This window comes from Austrofundulus limnaeus, unplaced genomic scaffold (assembly GCF_001266775.1).
Source record: "Austrofundulus limnaeus strain Quisiro unplaced genomic scaffold, Austrofundulus_limnaeus-1.0 Scaffold4, whole genome shotgun sequence".
In the NCBI taxonomy this organism is placed as follows: domain Eukaryota; kingdom Metazoa; phylum Chordata; class Actinopteri; order Cyprinodontiformes; family Rivulidae; genus Austrofundulus; species Austrofundulus limnaeus.
Genome location: NW_013952406.1, coordinates 5,075,551 through 5,096,679, shown reverse-complemented (window position 1 = coordinate 5,096,679; position 21,129 = coordinate 5,075,551). Strand labels below are relative to the sequence as shown.

At 40.5% G+C, this 21,129-nt stretch overlaps 1 protein-coding gene across 1 annotated transcript in view; it reads left to right on the top strand.

The window, feature by feature from the left end:
* The window catches only part of col5a3a (collagen, type V, alpha 3a), a gene marked incomplete in the record, with an annotated part of 49,776 nt that overhangs the window by 18,666 nt on the left and 9,981 nt on the right, over positions 1-21,129 (top strand). Inside the window, 42 exon segments of the mRNA XM_014024593.1 lie at positions 1,180-1,581; positions 2,156-2,275; positions 2,373-2,489; positions 2,579-2,632; positions 2,746-2,787; positions 3,160-3,222; positions 3,901-3,975; positions 4,144-4,227; positions 4,394-4,450; positions 4,764-4,817; positions 4,980-5,033; positions 5,161-5,214; positions 5,641-5,694; positions 5,950-6,003; positions 6,554-6,598; positions 9,146-9,199; positions 9,356-9,400; positions 9,583-9,636; positions 10,048-10,092; positions 10,413-10,466; positions 11,075-11,119; positions 11,499-11,552; positions 12,033-12,077; positions 12,210-12,263; positions 12,374-12,481; positions 12,838-12,891; positions 13,227-13,280; positions 13,393-13,437; positions 13,616-13,669; positions 13,981-14,025; positions 14,118-14,171; positions 14,256-14,309; positions 14,497-14,550; positions 14,635-14,742; positions 15,054-15,143; positions 16,219-16,272; positions 16,459-16,566; positions 16,859-16,966; positions 17,068-17,121; positions 17,277-17,330; positions 17,414-17,521; positions 17,611-17,664. Of these exon segments, the coding sequence (XP_013880047.1) occupies positions 1,180-1,581; positions 2,156-2,275; positions 2,373-2,489; positions 2,579-2,632; positions 2,746-2,787; positions 3,160-3,222; positions 3,901-3,975; positions 4,144-4,227; positions 4,394-4,450; positions 4,764-4,817; positions 4,980-5,033; positions 5,161-5,214; positions 5,641-5,694; positions 5,950-6,003; positions 6,554-6,598; positions 9,146-9,199; positions 9,356-9,400; positions 9,583-9,636; positions 10,048-10,092; positions 10,413-10,466; positions 11,075-11,119; positions 11,499-11,552; positions 12,033-12,077; positions 12,210-12,263; positions 12,374-12,481; positions 12,838-12,891; positions 13,227-13,280; positions 13,393-13,437; positions 13,616-13,669; positions 13,981-14,025; positions 14,118-14,171; positions 14,256-14,309; positions 14,497-14,550; positions 14,635-14,742; positions 15,054-15,143; positions 16,219-16,272; positions 16,459-16,566; positions 16,859-16,966; positions 17,068-17,121; positions 17,277-17,330; positions 17,414-17,521; positions 17,611-17,664 (3,039 nt within the window).

Sequence of the window (21,129 nt, the reverse complement as noted above, 5' to 3'; positions counted from 1 at the left end):
TATATATATGATAGAGTAGATGTCACTTAGCATAAGATGGGGTTTGTCTTCTGGGTTTTGTGTGGTAAATGAACCTTTATTTATTGTCTAATAATAAAGCTGAAGCAGCTACTTTTTTGTCCAAATCCTTCTGGCTGTTAGAAGCACAAACATGCCTTTCAGCGTGATTCTAAATGTGTTCCAGAATGTGTCTGCAAAAAGAACATTTAGACCTAAAGAGAGAATAGGCCATCTGTTAACACATTAGTTTTTTTTCTTTTTTTTTTTTTTCTTTACATGCAGCCACCATAAAAGCATTTCAGATATCAGGTGCTCTTTTGGCACCACACACGCTCTCTCACACAAACACACACACAGATTGTGCAGATAACAAAAAAGAAAATCCAAAAAGAGTAACTTTCTCCACACGCTCAACGAGCCAAAAGCTTATGACTCAAACTGGATGTAACAGCGCATCTGTTTCTTAAGGCATGTATAAAAATGAATCCATCAGAGGTATGGATGATTGTATGTCTTTGTTGATGTATGGAAGTTGAAAGCAAGCAGGTGTGTGAGTGTGTATGTGTGTGTGTGTGTGTGTGGTCTAGTGTTTCAGACAATACACATTTCTAACGCAGCACTAAGCGCACATGTCTTGTTGTGGCTTGTCGCTGATAAAACAATGGAGTATGAGGACGTTTCAGCGGTCATCCAGCTGGCTTTTATATAACTACAGCTGAGTGATGTGCTCTCAGTCCAGAGGATGTCCACATCTGTCAAATGACTGACCTACTTCTCATAACATTCCCCCTCATTGACTGTGTTTATAAGTGGATCTAAATCATGCCGTGTCTTTCACMGACTTGGCCTTCAACATCACAGTCAGACCGAGGCCATTCATTTAACTGATGTGCAGTAGGGACAGTAGATGACAGAACTCACACCTCTTAAYTGCTAGAATACAACAATAATGAGCAATTTTATACATAGACTCACATTAGGATGACCTCTGACCACATGTCTTCCATGTTTTTTTTAAAAAAGAAGCATTTAATTCTTCTCAAATCACATTTGTCACATTTTTGTATCGAGCTCTTTTCCTAATTATGTTCTCATTCACAGCAGTGTTTGTTTTCCAACCTCTTCCATCCTCCATTTATGTCCTCGTTTTGCATTCTATTATTTTTTTTTAAATAAAAGCACATCCAGCTTGAGTCTGATGCCTCGACGCAAAGTGATGAACTGGCCGAAAAAAAGGACGTCTCCAAAAAGGGCAAGCGAGACAAAAAGAACAAAAAGAAGAAGGACAAAAACTCTCGAGGAAAACGCAAAGGCAAGGGCAAGAAGGGGTCCAGAAAGAAAAAGCACGAAGAGGAGGGCGTTGAGGAAGGCTCCCTCCGAGCGTCTACAGCTCTGCCAGAGTTTCCGTCACAGGAATCCTTCCCGCCTACAGAGCTCCCAGATATTAGGAGCACCCTAAAAACTAATTTCCCCACTCAAGTTTTTGACAGGACCACTGTGGAGACGCATAAACCTGACTTCGCGACTGAGGCCCCCACTGTGGTGCCCAGCATACTGCCTGTGCCCGTGGTTACCAAGGAGGTAGACAAACTTACCTGTAGATAAAATCCTCTCCCAACCCCTGCCACCGTTCCCAGTTCTAACAAATCACATCCCYGAAACCTAACAGTAGCGAGCACCTCTGTCTCTTCTCACCACTTTAGTTGCTCATCACCACTAACCATCCTAATCGTCACCTCCCCTTTATCATTGAGTATTTGTCCATCATTGCAGCCTTATGTTCACAGCACATTTAATTATGCTTCTGTAGCTCTTTTTGTGTGTAGAGTTAGAAAATAATTGTTCAGTCTAAAGGTTAACACGATATGCCACATTAATTCCATTCATTGTTTTTTTTTTACTTCTCACTAAAACAAAAGAACATTTTTATTTCCTTCATGTTTACTGTTTGACAATTGTATTCTTCTCAAACTGTTTCTGTGACAGTTTCAGTTTCCTTCACAGCTAATTAATTAAACTCCAGCTTTGTAATTAACTGCACACCTGCCAGACTGTTTTTCACCAAACTTTTGGTAGAACAACTTTCATTTTGTTCTGTGATTTAAAAAAATGTACCTTTGCAGGGAACCTTAGACTATTTAAATCTGTGCTGCAGGAGGACACGCCGCTGAAGAAGGAAATGTTGGTGGAGTATGAAGACAGCCTTTACGGAGACCTGTTTGAAGACCTCTCAGTTTCCACAGTTACCGCGGGCCCAAATGTTACCGAACACGAGGTGGGTCAAACGCGAACACGAGCGGCGCTTTCAAGCCCGAACAAAAAGCGGAGAAGTCTTATTGGTGTTCACAGCCGAGTTTCTGACCCTTCGACAGATTCTYGAATATGAAGATTCCAAGAATGACACGGACTTGGAGTATGAAGAGTATGAAATTTACGAGGACGACTTTGGCTTTGCAGAACGGGAACGAGTGGAGACGCTGAATGTCGAGGTAACCTCCGTTTGAATTCCCGTCTTTAAGTTGTTGATGTSAAGTGATTTCTGACTGCACACATCTATTCATGTGTTTTTCCACTTCAGGCTGCACTCAGAGCAGAAAAGGGCCAAAAGGGAGAGCCGGCTATTATCGAACCGGTGAGCTGCTGGAGGGCTTTAATAAATAGTCTGGCAGTTTTTTTARTCATGAGCATGAGCATGATTTACTATCCTTTGATTTTACAATACATACAGTTTGTGCTTGTTTCTAGGGTCTTTTGGTGATAGGACCCTCAGGTCTCCCAGGACCGGAGGTAAGCCAGCTTTATTCATTTAGTTATTTTTTCTGAATCATCATGATGAGGTCATTAATTGTTGATAATTTTGTTAGTTGCCATCACTACAGTGGTCATAGAAACAACATCATGACTTTTAGGGGAGGAATGTCAATAATACTGTAAACCCCTGCTTCATCATAATGACAGTGTAATGATTTTTATAAATTGATGTTTTAAGACATCTATAGACAGAACATGATGAAGTCACTCCATCATTAAAACAAGTAGCAGAAGAGTTTAAATGGATCTTTGTAATGCATTTTAGTAACTAAAATGCCTTTTTTACCTATATGACATGATGTGTATATTCTTGAATTTGTGATGAACCCTGGTCATTTTTCRTTTTAGGGGCTCCCCGGACCAGCAGGACCAACAGGTCCTCCGGGACCCAGAGGTGATCCAGGTGATCTGGTGAGTGTGGGTTCCAGCACTTGATCAAATACTGAGGTATACTGATTTATTTGAGTTAAGATTGGCAACTTTACCTGAGAATTAAATATTGTGACTATTGTGAACCCAAACTGAATTACGTTTGCTGAAACATTTTGGCAGGACAGGAAGCTGTAAACATCATAATTATCATTTTTATTCTAATCATCAAGGTAATTATTTGGAAATTATTTCCGCTGATTGATTTTCGTCATCTGTTTGACAAAAMGATACGAGTCATAAACACAGTCTTTTTCCAACAGATATTTGTTCACACAAGTCTGTTTCAGAAGCATAATTGTACATGAATATGTAATGTTTTTTTTCATATTTCCTAACCCAACCCACGTGCATAAATACAAATGATCAGTGCTGCAGAGTTAGTTTGGTCTGATCTACAGTGGCAGATGGGCCACAGCATCTGCCAAAAGGAGCTCCTTTCCAAACAAGTCCCGACTTACTTTCATTTCCTGGAGATTTGCCCCGACTGTAAGCGCAGTGCTTTCAGTTTAAAACCCTAATCCTAAAAAATACAAATATCCAAAAATTATTTAATCATTTCCATTTTTGTGTTCTGTCTTCAAAAGACTGATGGATCCTCAGTAACAGAGTGCACACAAGTTCGTTCATGGTTTTACTCCTTTTCTGTTCTAATTTTAGGGCCCCCAAGGACGCCCTGGTCTTCCTGGGACTGATGGAATCCCAGGTCCTCCAGGAACCCTGCTGATGCTACCAGTATGGTTTTCTAGCACATTCACACACAAACTCACACTGTGTTTTTTTTCTTCTTTTTAATCACATGGTGTAGTGCCATGACCACAAGGGGGGGCTGTGTGATTGAACTTCATTTGCATTTGGGGGAATCCTGCTGTGGGATTTAGCCTTTCCTTTCATTGTCACCAGTTTCATTATGGAGGAGATTCACAGAAGGGACCAGGRGTGTCCCCACAGGAGGCACAAGCACAAGCTATCCTGCAACAGACCAAGGTACATTTCACAGAACTGTCCACTTTAAAATCACATTATCAGCAGTGGTCATCAAATTGTAAGTTTGAGTTGAATGAAGAATATTTTGTTATGCACAAAAGTGAAAAGTATTTGGTTTAGTTACATAAACAATACATTATCTACACAGTTATGTTTTTCCTTTCAGATGTCACTTCAGGGGCCTCCAGGGCCATTGGGTCTCACAGGACGACCAGGCCCGGTGGTAAGGCACTATTCTGACTCAGACCAAATTTATACCAGACCTCAAGGGTTCCTCCAACCTCTAACCTCATTACTGCAATCTTTCTGACCTGTTTCAGGCTTAATGCTCTGCTTTTTCTTTGACCTCCTAACCTCAACTTATCATTATACATGTTCACAGCGTGCAGACCGCTTCCAATAACCAGTTTTTGTTATTTTTGGAAAAACAAAAGAAGTTTATAAACATAACATTAAAAATATTTTACACAGTGCTATCAGAACACTATATAATTTAGCTTGGTCAAATAAAAAATTTTTTTTCTTTTAATTGGTAGGGTGTTCCAGGTCCATCTGGGCTTAAAGGTGACCTTGGAGAAGACGGCCCCCCGGTAAGACAGGACCATTTATTTCTACCTCACTTTTAGTTTCCATCACAGCTTGCTTTTTTTTTTTTTTTGTAAACAGAACATTGATTTTTCTTGTGTGTTCTTGTCTGTCTTTTCACATCTTTTCCCATTTGTTTTGCTGTCTTCACTTTTTTACATATTTAGGGACTTCGTGGTTTGCCAGGCCCCCCAGGGATTAATGGAAAGCCAGGCAAGAGGGTGAGATATCCTGAGTAATGAGGGGTTTCAGGCTGAAAAAAAAATTCTATCTACATACTGAAACGAACACATGCAGTGCTTAATGTGCTGTAAAGCAGAACCCATGTTAACTCGGAGTGTTTTGCAGGGACGTGCGGGTGTGGATGGAGGTCGGGGAGCTCCAGGTGAAACAGGTGCAAAGGTGAGCTCCAACAGATCTCACTGCGCTGTGTGCTTCACCCACTGATTTTCTGCTTCAGTTAATCTGGAAGGCCTTTTCTGGGCCATGAATCCAGCAATATTATCTGTGTTTGTGCAGAAAGGTCTTCAACAATAATCAACTATCTCCACTTGCAAGAGTAAACCTCGGGGTATTACGCAGCCCACAGCTTATTATATGTTATTGACAACAAGGCAAMTCTATAACAGCTGCAGAAAGAGCTTACTAAGTAAATGAAAGTCCTCTGATGCTGGTTCTGTCTGAACAGCCTTTATCAGTCAAAGCAACATTTTAACGGACCTACAGCTATCTAAATGTTTCTCCTCCAAGACCCACTCAGAGCACTATGACATGTGTTTATGTGTGTATTCTAGAGGTTAATGTACTTGTTTCTTTTGAACATCTCAGGGTGACAGAGGCTTTGACGGTCTGCCAGGTCTCCCAGGAGACAAAGGACACATAGTGAGTTTGATTTGGTAATTTGTCACTGTACATATTTAGTATTTATGTCGTCTCTCAGGCATTAACATCTGAACATGACATGCATGAATTCTTTACAAATCATACGGCAGATGTTTATTTGCATACTATGATTAGGATGGTCGTTGTGCTTTCCRTGATGTCACACTAAAAAAAAAGCATCGACTTGATGCGCCTCTGTTAAAGCAGAGCACTTTAAAAGTCTTCACGTTTATGACTAATGCATTTATCTTGTAGGGGGACAGAGGAAGGCTTGGTCCTCAAGGACCCGTTGGAGAGCCAGGAGAGAAGGTGAGTGCACTGTTCTTTCAAAAACAAACCAAAACAAAACAAAACAAAAAAAGGTAAGAAATAAACTTCAGAAAACACACTCTGCAGTAMTGTTTCATTTTATTGAAATCTGTAAAAGAAAAGTAACTTCCAGATCAAGGAGTTGATTTTATAAACCATTTAGATTGTAAAAGAGCAAAGATTTAAGCAAGCTTTAATGACATTAAGTCATGAACTCCTGCATTATTAACTCTGCTGTGCTGGCTTGAGATTATTCAGCAAGAAGACCTGCAGAATGCATAAAAGCTAGCCGCTGCATCTCTGAAATATATTTAAAATATGACAGCTACAAGCACTGTCAGCATGGTGTCAATCTACGCAGGCTGGCTGGTAAAGTCTCAGAGGATGGGCTATTAAATAGACAGTTGAGCCTTATCTGTCAGGTAGAAAATTACTTAAATGATAATTTTTTGTAGATAAATTTTATGAGCGTACATCTCAAACTAGTAGCTGAGTCACAGATGGTCGGAAGATCAGTGGGGTAATTTTGTTTCCTTTCTGTGTATTTTAGGGATCTGATGGACCTGTGGGACCAAGAGGACAACCAGGTGAACCTGTAAGTATCCAGATCTTAAAGCAGGGGTGTCAAAGTCATTTTTATTGAGGGCCACGTGAGCGTTATGGTGGCCCTCATGGGACAGTTGTAATTAACTATATTTAACTTTAATTAAATTTATTTGCTTTCGGCTGAGCACTGACAAATGGCTGAGCTCTACATGGTATTTCCTGCATAGAAACAGAGTTTTACCATAAACACTGAAAAGTACAAAGTGCAAGACCGACTAAATGTAAAATAAATGTTACAGAAATACGATTAAATAAAAGTAAGAGAATTTTACACAATGTTGAGTTGTGGTAAGTTCTGAATTCTGAAATCTCTCACTTTCAGACAGAGACTTTCCATTCATTATCAACATGCAGTTTATGGTCAATGCTGACTTTAAATCAACTTAATTTGAGACATTAATACGGAGCTATTCAGTTAAATTGCACATGTGGCCACAGTTACTCAAAAGTGACAGGGGCAGGACAAGTAGTTCTATCCTTCATCTTTTACATGTTTTTTTTCTTTGTTGCATTGTATCCTAAACTCAAAGTTTACAAATGATACGAAAGCTCTTTTCATATTAAATGGTAAATAGCTTGAACTTAAAGCACCTTATCAAGTCCACTTGGACCCCAAGGTGCTTTACACTTCAGACATTCACCCATGCACACACACATTCACACTCTGATGATGATGAGCTACATTGTAGCCACAGCTGCCCTGGGGCGCGCTGACAGAAGTGAGGCTGTCATGCACCAGACCCTCTGACCACCATCACTAGGCAAGGTGGATAAAGTGTATGGCCCAAGGACACAACGACTGAAACAGCTGCACGGGGGATCGAACTGGCAACCTTCTGGCTTCAGAACGATGCCCCTAACCACTCCACCAGTCGCCCCATGTTACAAACTAAAACTTTTTTTTGTGGTGGAAGTATGTGTGTGTGTGTGTGGGGGGGGGGGGACTTTTTGACTGTTGCTTGTATAACATTAGACCACTCTTTAACATAAGGAAGCACTGTGTGGAATATTTACTGACTCTGGTCMCCCTGATCTTAGTTTGATCTCCAACACATTGATTTCCATACATCCATACAGTTTCCATATCTGTGTTTGCACTGAGAAAGTGCATCAAGGCAACTGGTTATGAATATAATTAKTCTGACATGTTTTTTTCCCCAAAAAATATTTCTTTACTTTGCRTCAGCATCTCTCTGCTTTTGCCGGTGCTTTGATAAGATGATTTCTTATCGACTTGTTTTTATTTTCAGGGAGATATTCAGCAGCTGATGATTGTGGATGACTCACAGGCTGCTGCTGACTACTGTGTCAACTACATACCAGACTGTGATTTCGCTTTGCCACACAACAGTCAAGCTTTTGGCCAGCAGGAGGTCAGTGGAGAAAAAAACAACAACATATTTGTTTCTTNGGGGGGGGGGGTTGCTTTTGGTGGGCCAGATGAAAGTCACCCATGGACGAAGTATGGCCTCCAGGCCATAAATTTGACACGTCCTAAASCGTACTTAAAGAGATTTCATCACATACATTTCTAATAAAAAAAGTAAATAATTAGCCTGGTTAAAACCAAACCCTTGTCCTTCACTTTGCTTCAGACAAGGGTCTAGTGGGAAACTAGAATTGAGCAGAACTGCGCAGACTAGTAATGTTTTTTTAAATATTTTTTTATTTATAGTAAATTCATGTCGAATGATAGTGATTCCTCATTTTATACCACTGAAATACTGCTACACCATTCACTGTTACATTATGACAGAAAAAAGTAACTTGAAAGAAAAAAAGAGCTCTTTAGGCTTCAGTTTCTGCATCCGTAACTCTAATTCTATTTTCACCCAGTTATCTAAAATCTGACAAGCTTCCAGTGAACCTGAAGTTAAAACATCGCAGCTGAAGAGGCTGTCATTGTTTCTGTGCATCCGCCATGAATTCTGGTTAATCATTTATGACTCACCCTCTCTCTCTCTCWCCCAGTAGGTGAGGTTAGACCTCAGCAGGGTTCTGTCACTCCAGATACACCTCTCAGAGCTTGCGGAAATGGAGTTGCTATGAGCCGCGTTAGAGAAACTCTGATAAAGCACAAAAACATTTGAAAGGAATGGCGCTAGCAGTTATGACGAGAAGCAGGGCTGGATGGGAACAGTGAGACAGCAGAACACAAAACACAAGACAGAAATTTGGCTTGAGGTAAATAAGTCGAGGTAGATGGAGGAAGAAAGTGTCGGCAGCGTAAGGGATGCGGTCCTGGCCTGAATCATTATATTTCCATATCAATCACCTCCCAGGAGATCACAGATGTGGCTTTGGAACAGGTGGCTTGGCCAGCCTACAAAGTGAGAAGCTGACACAAACACATCTCACAAACACACACGCACAAAAACAGACCTGCACAMTCACGGGAATACACTTTCTGTCTCTCGCTGTTTTTCAATTTCACCCGCTCCTTTCGTTTTGATTTATACTTTAGTATTCTACACTCATTCAGTCTCACCATGAATGCAGGTTAGATGCTGACTGTGCTGTGTTTCTGTTTCTCCAGGGTCCCCGAGGTCTAGTCGGGCCGAGGGGGCCACCCGGGTCACCTGGACAAGCGGTGAGTCAACATGGCCTTGATGACAAGATCACAACCGTCTCTTTAAATCCAAAACACGGAATCATTGTYGTGCCTTTGAAGATAAACAAAGAAGCCACTGGGACTGTTCCTACATGATTTATTCATCTTATTTGAATCTGTGTCCATTTTTATAAGGGGTTTCATGGAAGTGACGGAGTTCAAGGGTCAAAGGGCAATCAGGTCAGTCTTACTTTTGTACTCATTTGTTGTTTTATTAATCAGTCATTAATAACTAATTATGTAAGAGCTGTTTAAGTCCTTACTTTAGTAACCATCAGTGAGAGTTTGAGCCTTTGAAATTATGTTTGTGATGAAGAACATTTAYACACAGAGTTAGTGACCACCCCTGTTCTTGTTTTTAGGGTCCATCTGGTGAAATAGGACCCCCAGGTCAACAAGGAAATCCTGGAGCACAGGTACAATACTTACATGTTGCAAATTCAATTTATTTCCTGTTTATCCATTCACTGAACTTACACTGAACAGGTCTCTAAATAWGTGATATAACTTGAACAATTATAACCACATTTTTATGATTGTTTATATGTAGTTGTGTTTTTATTTAGATTTTTAAATAAATGACTAAAACTAGTTTTTTCATCTGCAGATTAAGAACTAATCTTTCTTAGATATTTTAATAAACTGTTCCTCTGCCAAGCAAAATGAATCGTGTTTGCTCTTTCTTAGTATTTTAACAGTRTATTACATTTATGACTCAGACAAGCCTTTCTTAAATACATAAACAGCAGATTTAAGCAAAATCCAGGCTACTAGCTATTTTGTATTCTTGTAGCACTTAATCTGATTGATGCTTTGTTTTGGTTCAGGGCTTTCCTGGTCCTCAGGGTCCCATTGGACTGCCAGGAGAGAAGGTAGGTGGCATGTCTCTTACTTAATTTGAGAAATAAAGCTGTGACCTGCTGACATCTGTCATCACACACCTAGAGTAAGCAAGCCAAGCAGGACAGTATGAACCAGCCTCTTCTGGCTACCATTCAGGCAAGACGAAGGGAGACAGGAAATCAATACTCAGCAAACACACACAGGCACTGCACACACACAAAAGCTCAAGCTGGTGCTTATTGTAAAGCAACATAAAAAATATGCAAAAAAAAAAAGTTCCTATGTATGCATATAGACAAACATGCATCCAAAAGTGTTTTGCATTATTCCCTCCTTATGTCTCCTACAGGGTCCCATAGGTAAACAAGGCATACAAGGATTACCAGGTGTTGACGGTCCTCCYGTGAGTTCCCACAGATGCACAAATACACAAGCGTTTCAATGCAAACACAAGTGTGACTTAGATCTTTATTCAAATATGTCGTGTGAAACAAATCTTCATCTGCTGTCTAAAAAAAAGAGAAAAGCAGACTGAGGCAGCACTCCATTCAGTTTACTATGCTGAATCTTYACACTGCATGCATACACATGTCTGTGAGCACACACATGAAATCCAGAATCTAATTAARTGCAACTGAATGAGCTGAATTTGCCAACTTACATTTTCTGTAGTTTTTTTTTTCACCTGAGGCTTTTCCAGAGTTGATCCGAAGCAGGCTGACATTTAGAATGAGGACTACAGATCTTCTTACAGGGAGGCTTTTCTCATCTCAAGGAATTAATTTTTCATTGCAGTCARACACATTTGTATGAGTTTCACATCCCGCTCCTCACATTGTTCTGCAGAGCTTTGTGACACAATGATACCTGAAGGTGCTTCTTCACTCTCTGTGACACTTTCTCATTTGTTAATTGCGTTCAGAAAAATTCTGTTAGGGAGAGATATGAAAATGATGTATTCGGAGCTGTGCTCATGCATTGTAATATATATATATATTTTTTCTGTTTTAGGGTCACCCAGGAAGAGAGGGCCCCCCAGGAGAAAAAGGCATCCAAGTGGGTAACTGTATGTCAGAGGCTCATCCTCTGTGGGGTTTAAGTCAGATTATAAAGCAGCTGAATCATGTTTTGTTTATCCTGTTTTTTTTTTTCATGCTGCTGTGGCAGTGCAGTCACCCCCAGTAAGGCTTGTTATTCTGATCACTGTGCTCCAAAAACGTCATTATCTTTATTATAGTATTAGCCCATTACAGTTCGTGCCATGCATTCGTCACAATCATTTGAAGAATCATCTTTTTCTCCAACCTTAAAAGATGGAACACAGTGACTGCATTGCTTTTTTTCAGCCTGGTCAAGTTTTTTTTCTGCTATTTAAAAGTAACATTTTTTTTGTTGTTCTTTTTTTTCTTTCCCTTTTTTGTGTGTTTTCATGTAGGGTTTACTTGGYATCCAGGGTCCAGTTGGGTATCCAGGTACTCGTGGAGTCAAGGTGAGACATAAATGCACTGTGAACTCAGGTTTACAGATACAGTATATATTCCCTCACTCACTTGATTTTGCTCCTTTGATGGACAAGCTGTTTAAGTGTATAACTGACAGGTGACAGGGCGAGCGCCCCGTCTCAAGAGGACCTTTAACAACAACGGTAGAGATTTGACGCGTCGAACCGAGCTGTTTGTGTAGCAGCGCAGCGCGCTCCATTTTCAATAAGGGTTCATTGATCAAGTGAAATTAATTTCTGCACAGGGCCCGATTTTGTGACACTTTTATCATTTTTAAAAGAAGGCCTGACCTTTTTTTGGCAATCTGTTGTAATACATTATTTCATGGCCAATAAAATCTCAATAACAGAGCGGTGTTTTGTCAGCAGAAATTTACGACACTTTATAGCCACTCCTTCGTTTAACCTGTCAATACTTACACTTAAAGTTCAGAGCATTTTCTTGAGGTGTTTTGTTTTGTTTCACAGGGAGCAGATGGAGTCCGAGGACTGAAGGGGAGCAAAGGAGAAAAAGTGAGAACAACAAATAATGAGTTTTTATTTCATCACTTGCTGTAAAATTGTGGACTTTAGGATATTTTGTAAATGACGTTGTGTTAATGGGATTTTAAAGCGGTCATCAGAATTCGCCTTTTATTATTATAGGGAGAAGATGGCTTCCCAGGGTCTAAGGGTGACATGGGTGTCAAAGGAGACAGGGTGAAAATGTTTCTTCATTTCAAACTTATTATCATTATCGTTCAGGTTGTCTTTGTAAAGTAAAGTAAACTCTGTTGCTTTGTTTTGCTTCTATTTTTTATTTATTTTAGGGTGATAATGGAGTTCCTGGTCCACGTGGAGAGGATGGTCCAGAAGGGCTAAAGGGTCAATCAGGACCTGTGGGAGATGCAGGACCAGCTGGAATAGCAGGCGAAAAGGTATCATTTTGAACTGAGGATAGTACAAAAACAATGGGCGGACATGTYAAGAAACCTACGAGTTAAACTTATTTTTATGTTGCTACATTAAATCCAATAAGTAGCCGAAGTTTAACTCAGTTTTTGATATGTAAGTATTTCATGTAACCTAAAAGGAACCGATGACAAAACTGCCAAATATAAATATTTAAACATTTGATTATAAGGCAATAATTTTGTGCTCAATCAGAACAAACAAAGCAGCAGGCAGTAGGGTTTTGAGAATAAATATAGAATAAATAAATAAAAAACTGTTAAAATTCTTAGTTTTCCTTAAACTTGTCACTGACTTATTTCTTGCTTTGCTCTCTTTGCAGGGTAAACTTGGCGTGCCTGGTTTGCCTGGTTACCCAGGAAGACAAGGTCCTAAGGTAACTTTAGCACTGATGGTCTATCACAATCAGGAAAAAAAACTTTCTTCATTAGAGTTTTAAAGAGCCAAGTGWGCGTCCTTCCCTATTTCCTGTCTGATTTAAAAATAAAGTATGACAAACGACATATTCAAAAAAAGGCTAGATTATTTATAGTTCATTAGCGACATCGATTTATTACATGTTGATGAATGATGTATTTAGGGCTGTGTTGAGCTCATGGATTGGGATTGCTTTAATTTGATACAGTAGTTAATTATAAGTTAATGAGACATTGGGGGTGTCATGTGATAAATGGAGAGCTGAGGCTGATTAACCTCTACTTGTCTCTGCAGGGAACACTTGGCTTCCCCGGTGGAGCCGGCATGCTGGGAGAGAAAGGGAGAAGGGTAAGGCTGTGCTGACATTTCAGTCCACGTCACRCTGCACACTTTTGGTACAGTAAAAGTGGCCAAACGATAAATAGTTATTGACAAATAATTGATGGCCTTTACAATGCAGGGCGCAGCTGGTCAGCCAGGTCCAGGGGGTCAACGAGGTCCTAATGTGAGTCTGCTGTACACCCACCAGGTTCTTGTAACGTGTAAAGCAATGTTGTGTCTAATTAGGTGCCACCAGTTTGCAACTGGTGGAAGGAAGCCAAAATCAGGTCTTAATAGGATTTTTTTTCTTCCTGCAACTCTTTGTACATATGCTAATCAGACAGCTGTTTGTGTTCTAATAGGGARCCAGAGGGGGAAGAGGACCAAAGGGGCCAACTGGAAAGCCTGGAGAAAAGGTGAGTTTGGTGGCAGAAACTGAGACAAGCACATMCAGTTACACACATAAACACACCTGGCTGCCTCATATAATATGGATGAGTGCTTCGACTGAGATGAAACTGGTTGTTGCATTTCACTTCTAGATGACAGGCCATCTGGCACAGAGAGAAGCAACTGTTTGGTAGGGGATGGGGGGCGGGGTTGCTTCAGTTTGTATTTTCACCTTCAAAATTCAACTTGGGAGAGCTAAAGCTTTGCTGTCAGTCACAAAAGCTGAAAATCTTCAAGTTATTTTTTCTTTAGTTGGATTTTTTTCTTCCTTTGGTAGGGTACTGCTGGACAAGATGGTCCTCCAGGAGCTCTAGGAGACCGGGTAATCACTGAACTTCTGTGCTGCAAGTGAAAAATAAATCTCACAAACACATTTGTAGCATGAAARTGACAGCCTGAGTTCTTCTTTTTTAGGGTCCTCAAGGAGCACAAGGGGGGCATGGTGAACCAGGACCTAGAGGACCTAATGTGAGTAGGTCACGCTAACATTTTWTATGAACTTTTGCTCAATTCCAGTTTGTTGCAGGGATGTAAGGAAAGCTCTGTTTTCAGGGTCCACCTGGAAAGGATGGATTACCAGGCCATCCGGGTCAGAGAGGAGAACCAGTAAGTCTCTTTTTTATATTGAAGCAATATTTTTTCACCTTGGGTTTACACTTACAGTAAATAATATTAAGAGTTGACATATTCCACTGAATCCAATAAAAATGCTGTCATAGCTGAAGAGAAGAGGATACCTAGTCCAGTTCTCCTTAACTAAAGGTCAGCAAACTCACTTGTCGTTTTCTTTCAGGGCTTCCAAGGAAAGAACGGACCTCCTGGCCCCCCAGGAGTTGTTGGACCACAGGTAAGAGGACTGACCAAGGTCATTCTACATTCAAACTTTTATATCCGTTACAAAGTGCACGTTGCATTCTGTGATTGCTTCCAGGGGAAAACTGGTGAGACAGGCCCAACTGGAGATAGAGGTCATCCAGGTGCACCGGGACCACCAGGTGAGCATGGTTTACCTGGAACTGCTGGAAAAGAGGGTGCCAAGGTGAGTGCTTTTCATCATAATGTCAGGCTCATAATCACCTATGTTCATCATTAATATTCTTAGATAAAGTGCAAGTATGCTCTCAGCACTGTCTGAATATGTTATCTCCTGGGCCTAATCCGGAGCTCTGATTTGCCAATAAATAAGAGAGGAAACCTCATGCTGTTTAGTGTATTAGGACTCATAAAGATAAATGTTCCCACTTAATGCGACTTGCTGCTTTGTGTGATTTATGACTGTGTAAGGCCTTTCTATTCACTGGCTACTTGYTGTTTAATCCAGTCACATGTGTGTGCATGCCTGGTTTCTAGGGAGATCCAGGTCCATCAGGAAACCCAGGAAAGAGTGGACCTCCTGGGCTTAAAGGCTTCAGAGGGAGCAGAGGGACCCCTGGTGCAGTGGTAACAGACATTTTAAGATTCCTTACTTCCTCACCTGTTTTTACTACCAACAGCTGATTATGTTTAAATACGCAGTTTTGATTAAGGTTAAAACTAAGCTGGCAATATACAGGTCCTTCTCAAAAAATTAGCATATTGTGATAAAGTTCATTATTTTCTGTAATTTCCTGATAAACATTAAACTGTCATATATTTTTGATTCATTGCACACCAACTGAAGTAGTTCAAGCCTTTTATTGTTTTAATACTGATGATTTTGGCAAAAAAGTAAAGAAAAATCAAAAATCCCAATCTCAAAAAATTTGCACATTTCCGGCCTTAAGCTCATACAGAGTGTTGGGTCTTACGTCTCTCAACTTTCTCTTCATAATATCCCACAGATTCTCTCTGGGGTTCAGGTCAGGAGAGTTGGCAGGCCAATTGAGCACAGTAATACCATGGTCAGTAAACCATTTACCAGTGGTTTTGGCACTGTGAGCAGGTGCCAGGTCGTGCTGAAAAATGAAATCTTCATCTCCATAAAGCTTTTCAGCAGATGGAAGCACGAAGTGCTCTGAAATCTCCAGATAGCTGCATTGACCCTGGCCTTGATAAAACACAGTGGACCAACACCAGCAGCTGACATGGCACCCCAGACCATCACTGACTGACAACTCATCTCGTTGTGCAGCGTTTTCTGCCACACTTTTTCCTTCACAGATTTCCCACTGAGGTGCCTTGATACAGCACTCTGGGAACAGCCTATTCGTTCAGAAATGTCTTTCTGTGTCTTACCCTCTTGCTTGAGGGTGTCAATGATGGCCTTCTGGACAGCAGTCAGGTCAGCAGTCTTACCCATGATTATGGTTTTGAGTAATGAACCAGRCTGGGAGTTTTTAAAAGCCTCAGGAATCTTTTGCAGGTGTTTAGAGTTAATTTGTTGATTCAGATGATTAGGTTAACAAGTCATTTAGAGAACCTTTTCATGATATGCTAATTTTTTGAGAAGGACCTGTATGMGTTAGTGTTTTGAATTAACAGTTTTGTGGTGTATAATTATGTAATTTGATTGCAAAAGTGTTTTTTTTTATTAAAGGGTCCTCCAGGTCTAAAGGGAGGAGAAGGCCAACCTGGTGTTGCAGGATCTACTGTAAGTCTGCGTTAACAAAACTGTTTCCTGTCCCACGTCCTGCTTTACGTTCATGTCACATAAGGTGCTAGGACTCATAAAGTGGGTTGTTTCCATGGCGACCGGTGATCGTGACCACCACATTAAATAAWAAAAAAGTATGATTCATGTGAGATACTTGCTTCACCTCTCGTCTTCTATTTCCAGGGTGCCACAGGAGAGAGGGGTCCCGCTGGGCCGGCTGGCGCTATTGGCCAGCCAGGACGGTCGGGCAGCGTCGGTCCTGCTGGGCCTGCTGGAGAGAAAGGCGAGCCAGTAAGATTTGGAGAATCGCTAATTGCTTTCACTGTTGCCACTAACACATACACATAGTGCACCATCACCTCCTACTACTGGGTGAAATAAACAACACGTGCTCTCATTTTCAAATGTGTTATTTTGAGACAGAAAACAAAAGACAGATTAAGAAACAAAAAACGTGATCAAGTTTAATTTCCTGAAAGTGACTTTCCTCGTTGATAAAGGRCATTAATCAATCTGTCATGCTGTGATGTGAGGATGTAAGTATTGCAGCTAGATGTGTGCTGCTTTCCCATCTGTTTCTTAGGGAGAGAAGGGTGGCGTGGGGCCAGCTGGGCATGATGGGGAACCAGGACCTGCAGGACTTCCTGGGGTTACAGGATCACCCGGGCCTCCCGGGGAGGACGGAGACAAGGTAGTTGAGTTGGACAGTAAGTCTGGACTGAAAATCGGCTAAAAGTTTTGTGCTGATTATTGAACCCTGTTGTTCATGTTTTTGTAAATTTAAATCTGTAGGGGGAACCAGGAGGACCGGGTCAGAAAGGCAGCAAAGGAGACAAAGGGGAAGGGGTAAGAGTACATTTTTATGTAAAAAATTCTGATTTGACATTATCCTCACTGAATACTCTGAGGTTGATAATAACATGACTCATTGGTTTGGGTAATTAATAGTACCATAATTACTGGGTTTCTGTACAATTAATTATCTGCTGTTTGTTTTAAAGGGACCACCAGGACCTGTTGGCATTCAAGGGCCTGTGGGCCAACCAGGACCATCTGTACGAACCTTTGCTAAAAAACACGACATAAATTCACAATCATTGTTTTTTTTTTCAGTGTTATAAGTCCATGCACGTTTCAGGGGGCAGATGGTGACTCAGGTCCTCGTGGACAAATGGGTGTGAATGGGGCAAAAGGTGATGAAGGACCCCGGGGATTTAAGGGACCAACTGGTCCCTCTGGACTACAGGTAACATCTGCTCTCAGCTCCAGCAAGAATAGCTCCAGGTTATCTTTTATAAGCATCCATTTTTTTCTCTCTTGCTTGTCAATGTGTAGGGGATGCCCGGACCACCAGGAGAGAAAGGAGAAAGCGGTCATGTTGGTTTAATGGTGAGTTTTGCCAAGCAATTTTTTCTCATCTAACAGGCCACAAACGTTGCAGATATTAAATCTTAGATCTGTTTAGTTTCCCTCTGCGTTTCATGCTACTGAGCTTCCTGCAAACAAGAACCCCCATGCCGTTATTACAAATTAACTTTATCTAAATCGCAAACAAATACTATTTTTTTCTTTAAAAAACAGTCATATTKCACAGTGGTAAAAAGCAATGCAGGGATTTTGTTTCATTTTATTATAGTTTTGTTTCTAGATAAGTCCAAGGAGATTATTTGAAACTTGTTATATAAAATTATAGATTTGGTGGCAGATTGTAAACACAAAACTGGGGCCAAAGTAACAGATCAAAACAGAAAAAAAGTACTTAGAAACATGAAGCATGCAGAGCAGTAAGCACAAATCAATAACGTTCAAATGYAACACTGTTAGCCTTAGCCTTAAAYATGTAATCCTGGTGCTGATCTTCAAACCAATTAAACACAAATGCAAACTTTAGCTGAAAGGGTGACTACGCTTAATAACCCAGATACATTTTGTTATGACAGTGTGCTAAGAGCTTTATTTATTTGATCATTTGAATGTTTTTTTTAAAGTTGCAAACAGATGCACACTGATGAAGATATAAAATCTGATGAAAAATTATAAGAAAAAAGCAAGAAAGCACTTTCATTTTCCAGTCATATTTATGAGAAGAACAAAAGGAGCATTAATTTAAAATTGTGTAACAGCTTTATGCTACATGAGAGTTTTGTTTTTGATAAAGAGCTCACTGGTTGAAAATTTATATAGATCTTATTTGGAGGATTGAAAAATAAAAGTTTTGACAGGAGTGAAAAAAGATTTTATTTTTGCATGTTTGCTTGTTTATGAAGTGTAGTAATTGGTCAGCCGGTCATGCTTTAGTATTTGTTGGTTGCTYATCTGGAACCTAGCCTGCCCTGAAACATAATGGTTTTTAATTTGGTTCACATTGTTGCCTCCGCCATCAGCGAGGTAATGTTTTCGATCGCGTATGTATGTCTGTCTGTCTGTCTTGTCTGTGGTTCTGTTTGTGGACAACATTACTCAAAAGCTTGAGGACAGATTGTCATGACATTTACATCACATGTGGAAACTGGCACAAGTAACACACCWTTAAATTTTGGTGAAGATCCGGATCACGATGCGGATACAGGAATTTTTTTCTTTTAATCCTCTCAGATCGGCAAAGGTGTGATGCTTTCACAGGGCTTCTGTAAAAAAACTGTGACAGCTTTCAGTGTTTGGACTTCAAACTTTATAAAAGTAATGTTAAAACCAGATGTAATGATGAATAATTCTTGCCATAATGTGCGCATTTTTATGCATTTGGTGCGCATTTAGAGAACATTTTGTGACCACAAAGTGCGTGACTGCACCATGAAACCTATTTTTCCCATTTCCTCAAACACACCACATTGTCGGTAGACTTGTACACAGATCGATGAAGATTGAGGAAGAGGAGTGATGCAGTGGACTTCAGACTCGGAGGTTGTTTGTTCATTTTTATTATTATTTAAATGAGGCCAGATCAAGTCGAGAGCTACAGTATTTGTGCACCTCTCTATCCACCTCTCGCTGAACTTTGGGGAAAAAAGAAAGTGCAGTGCGTGGTTGTGATCGCTGTGTGTGGTCCTCACAAAGATAGGAAGACGCGTGTGTGTCTGTGTGATTACACGCGCGATGAAAACTCTGCTTTTTTGAATCACATAGCACCGATGCGAAATCTTTCAACAATAACGTCGGGTGACGAGTCTGACTTTTTTCCTTTTTTTCAACATTGGACTCCACCGGGAAGAAATCCCGTGCATACTGCCTGCWTAAATGTTCGCTATGTCAGAACTTATTTGGCAAAGGTGTTTCCATCTCTGCTTTTGTGCATTAACTCTATTACAGGATGGGGGAAATTGGACTTGGCGGAGGTTTGCACTCTCCGAGTGCTTCTAGTTAAAACATCCCAATAAAAAGTGAACCATATTTGCAACAAACCCAGGGCTAAAACTGAAGCTTTAGCCATTATTTCCACTTTGCTTCTTACTACCAGCAATGTAAATAAAGCATAAAAAGTCTATGAACTATATGTAGTACACAGGCATTCCACCTGAGCTTATTAAACTTTCATTAGGACTACCCAATTAGTTAATTATTGACAGCTGTGCTGATTGTGTCAAACTTATGAGCCAACATCTTCTTCTGCTGATAATCACTAACACTAACTGCCCCCAGTCTCTAGTGGTCTCAAGGATGGAGCTGAGCTTGGTCTAATCAGTAATTAGTCTCAATGTAGTTCTGCTCCTGGTTATCAAACTGATATTCTAACATCTAGGCTTTACACCTTTTCAGTCAAAAATGACATTAATGCACAGAAATGATGAGAAAACKCTAATCTGGCTCCAAGTTGTGCTTAGAGCTGCTTTCCCATTTTAATAGCTATTGTGACACTAAACACTCAATCTAATTTAACATATACAGTGAAAAAATGTGTAATTTTTGAAAGCAAATAATTCAATTTGCTGTAACAGGAAATCCACAGGTGTAACTAATCATAGCAATTATTGTTTTACTCCTGGTAATGAATCTTAATGCCAGGAAGTCAGTGAATGCAACAACAGAGAACGAAGTTCTTGAAGACATTTATCAAATTCTAACATAAGTGCWTGATTAACACCTAATTAACGGTAGACTTGTTGAAGTTTTGAAGATCCCACATTGACTCTTTTAGTATGCTGTCCTTAACGGTTAATTTTACACTCTTGCCTTTGTGGCGTGGGCCTTCTCTTAATTCTGCTCCTCATATCTGATCAACAGTAACGATAGAGAGGCAGAGACCGGACATCCACATTCAAACCTTTTAAACCTGTAATAATGTCAGCACATTTTTATCAACGCTTGGTAGATCTTTATGGCTCATGAGTCATAAAAAGCCACGATTTCATGTGCGAAACGGATGAGCCCAGAGAATGAACACGATAGCTGTGTGTTCAGAAGGAAGGAAGGAAATGGATGTATAAAATGAAAGAAAAGTAGCGACGGAAAGGAGACAGTGGTGCAACGAAGTGGAAGGAAGGGACGGGGCATTCATTGTGAGCAGGAAGATGGTGTGACAGCTGCTAATCAGATTAGCCTCAGCCATGGCCGTCTAATGAGCATCCTTCTTTGTGACAGTCATCTCACAACRCTGTCAGCCATGAACACACGCTCAACAAGCTCCACTGGAGCTCCCCTTCTTCACGGTCAGATTAGGAAGGGAACCAAAACAAAAAGGAAGGAAGAGAGGGGAGCCGCTCAGCAGTGGGAAAGTTTTTATTCATGTGTCAGTGTTGCGGATCACAGAGTTCTCGCCTGTAACGCTGAAGAGTCTCAGTGCCAGAAGGGCATGTTTCTTCCAGCTCCACACAGTCTCTCTCTCTCTCTCTCTCTCTCTCTCTCTCTCTCTCTCTC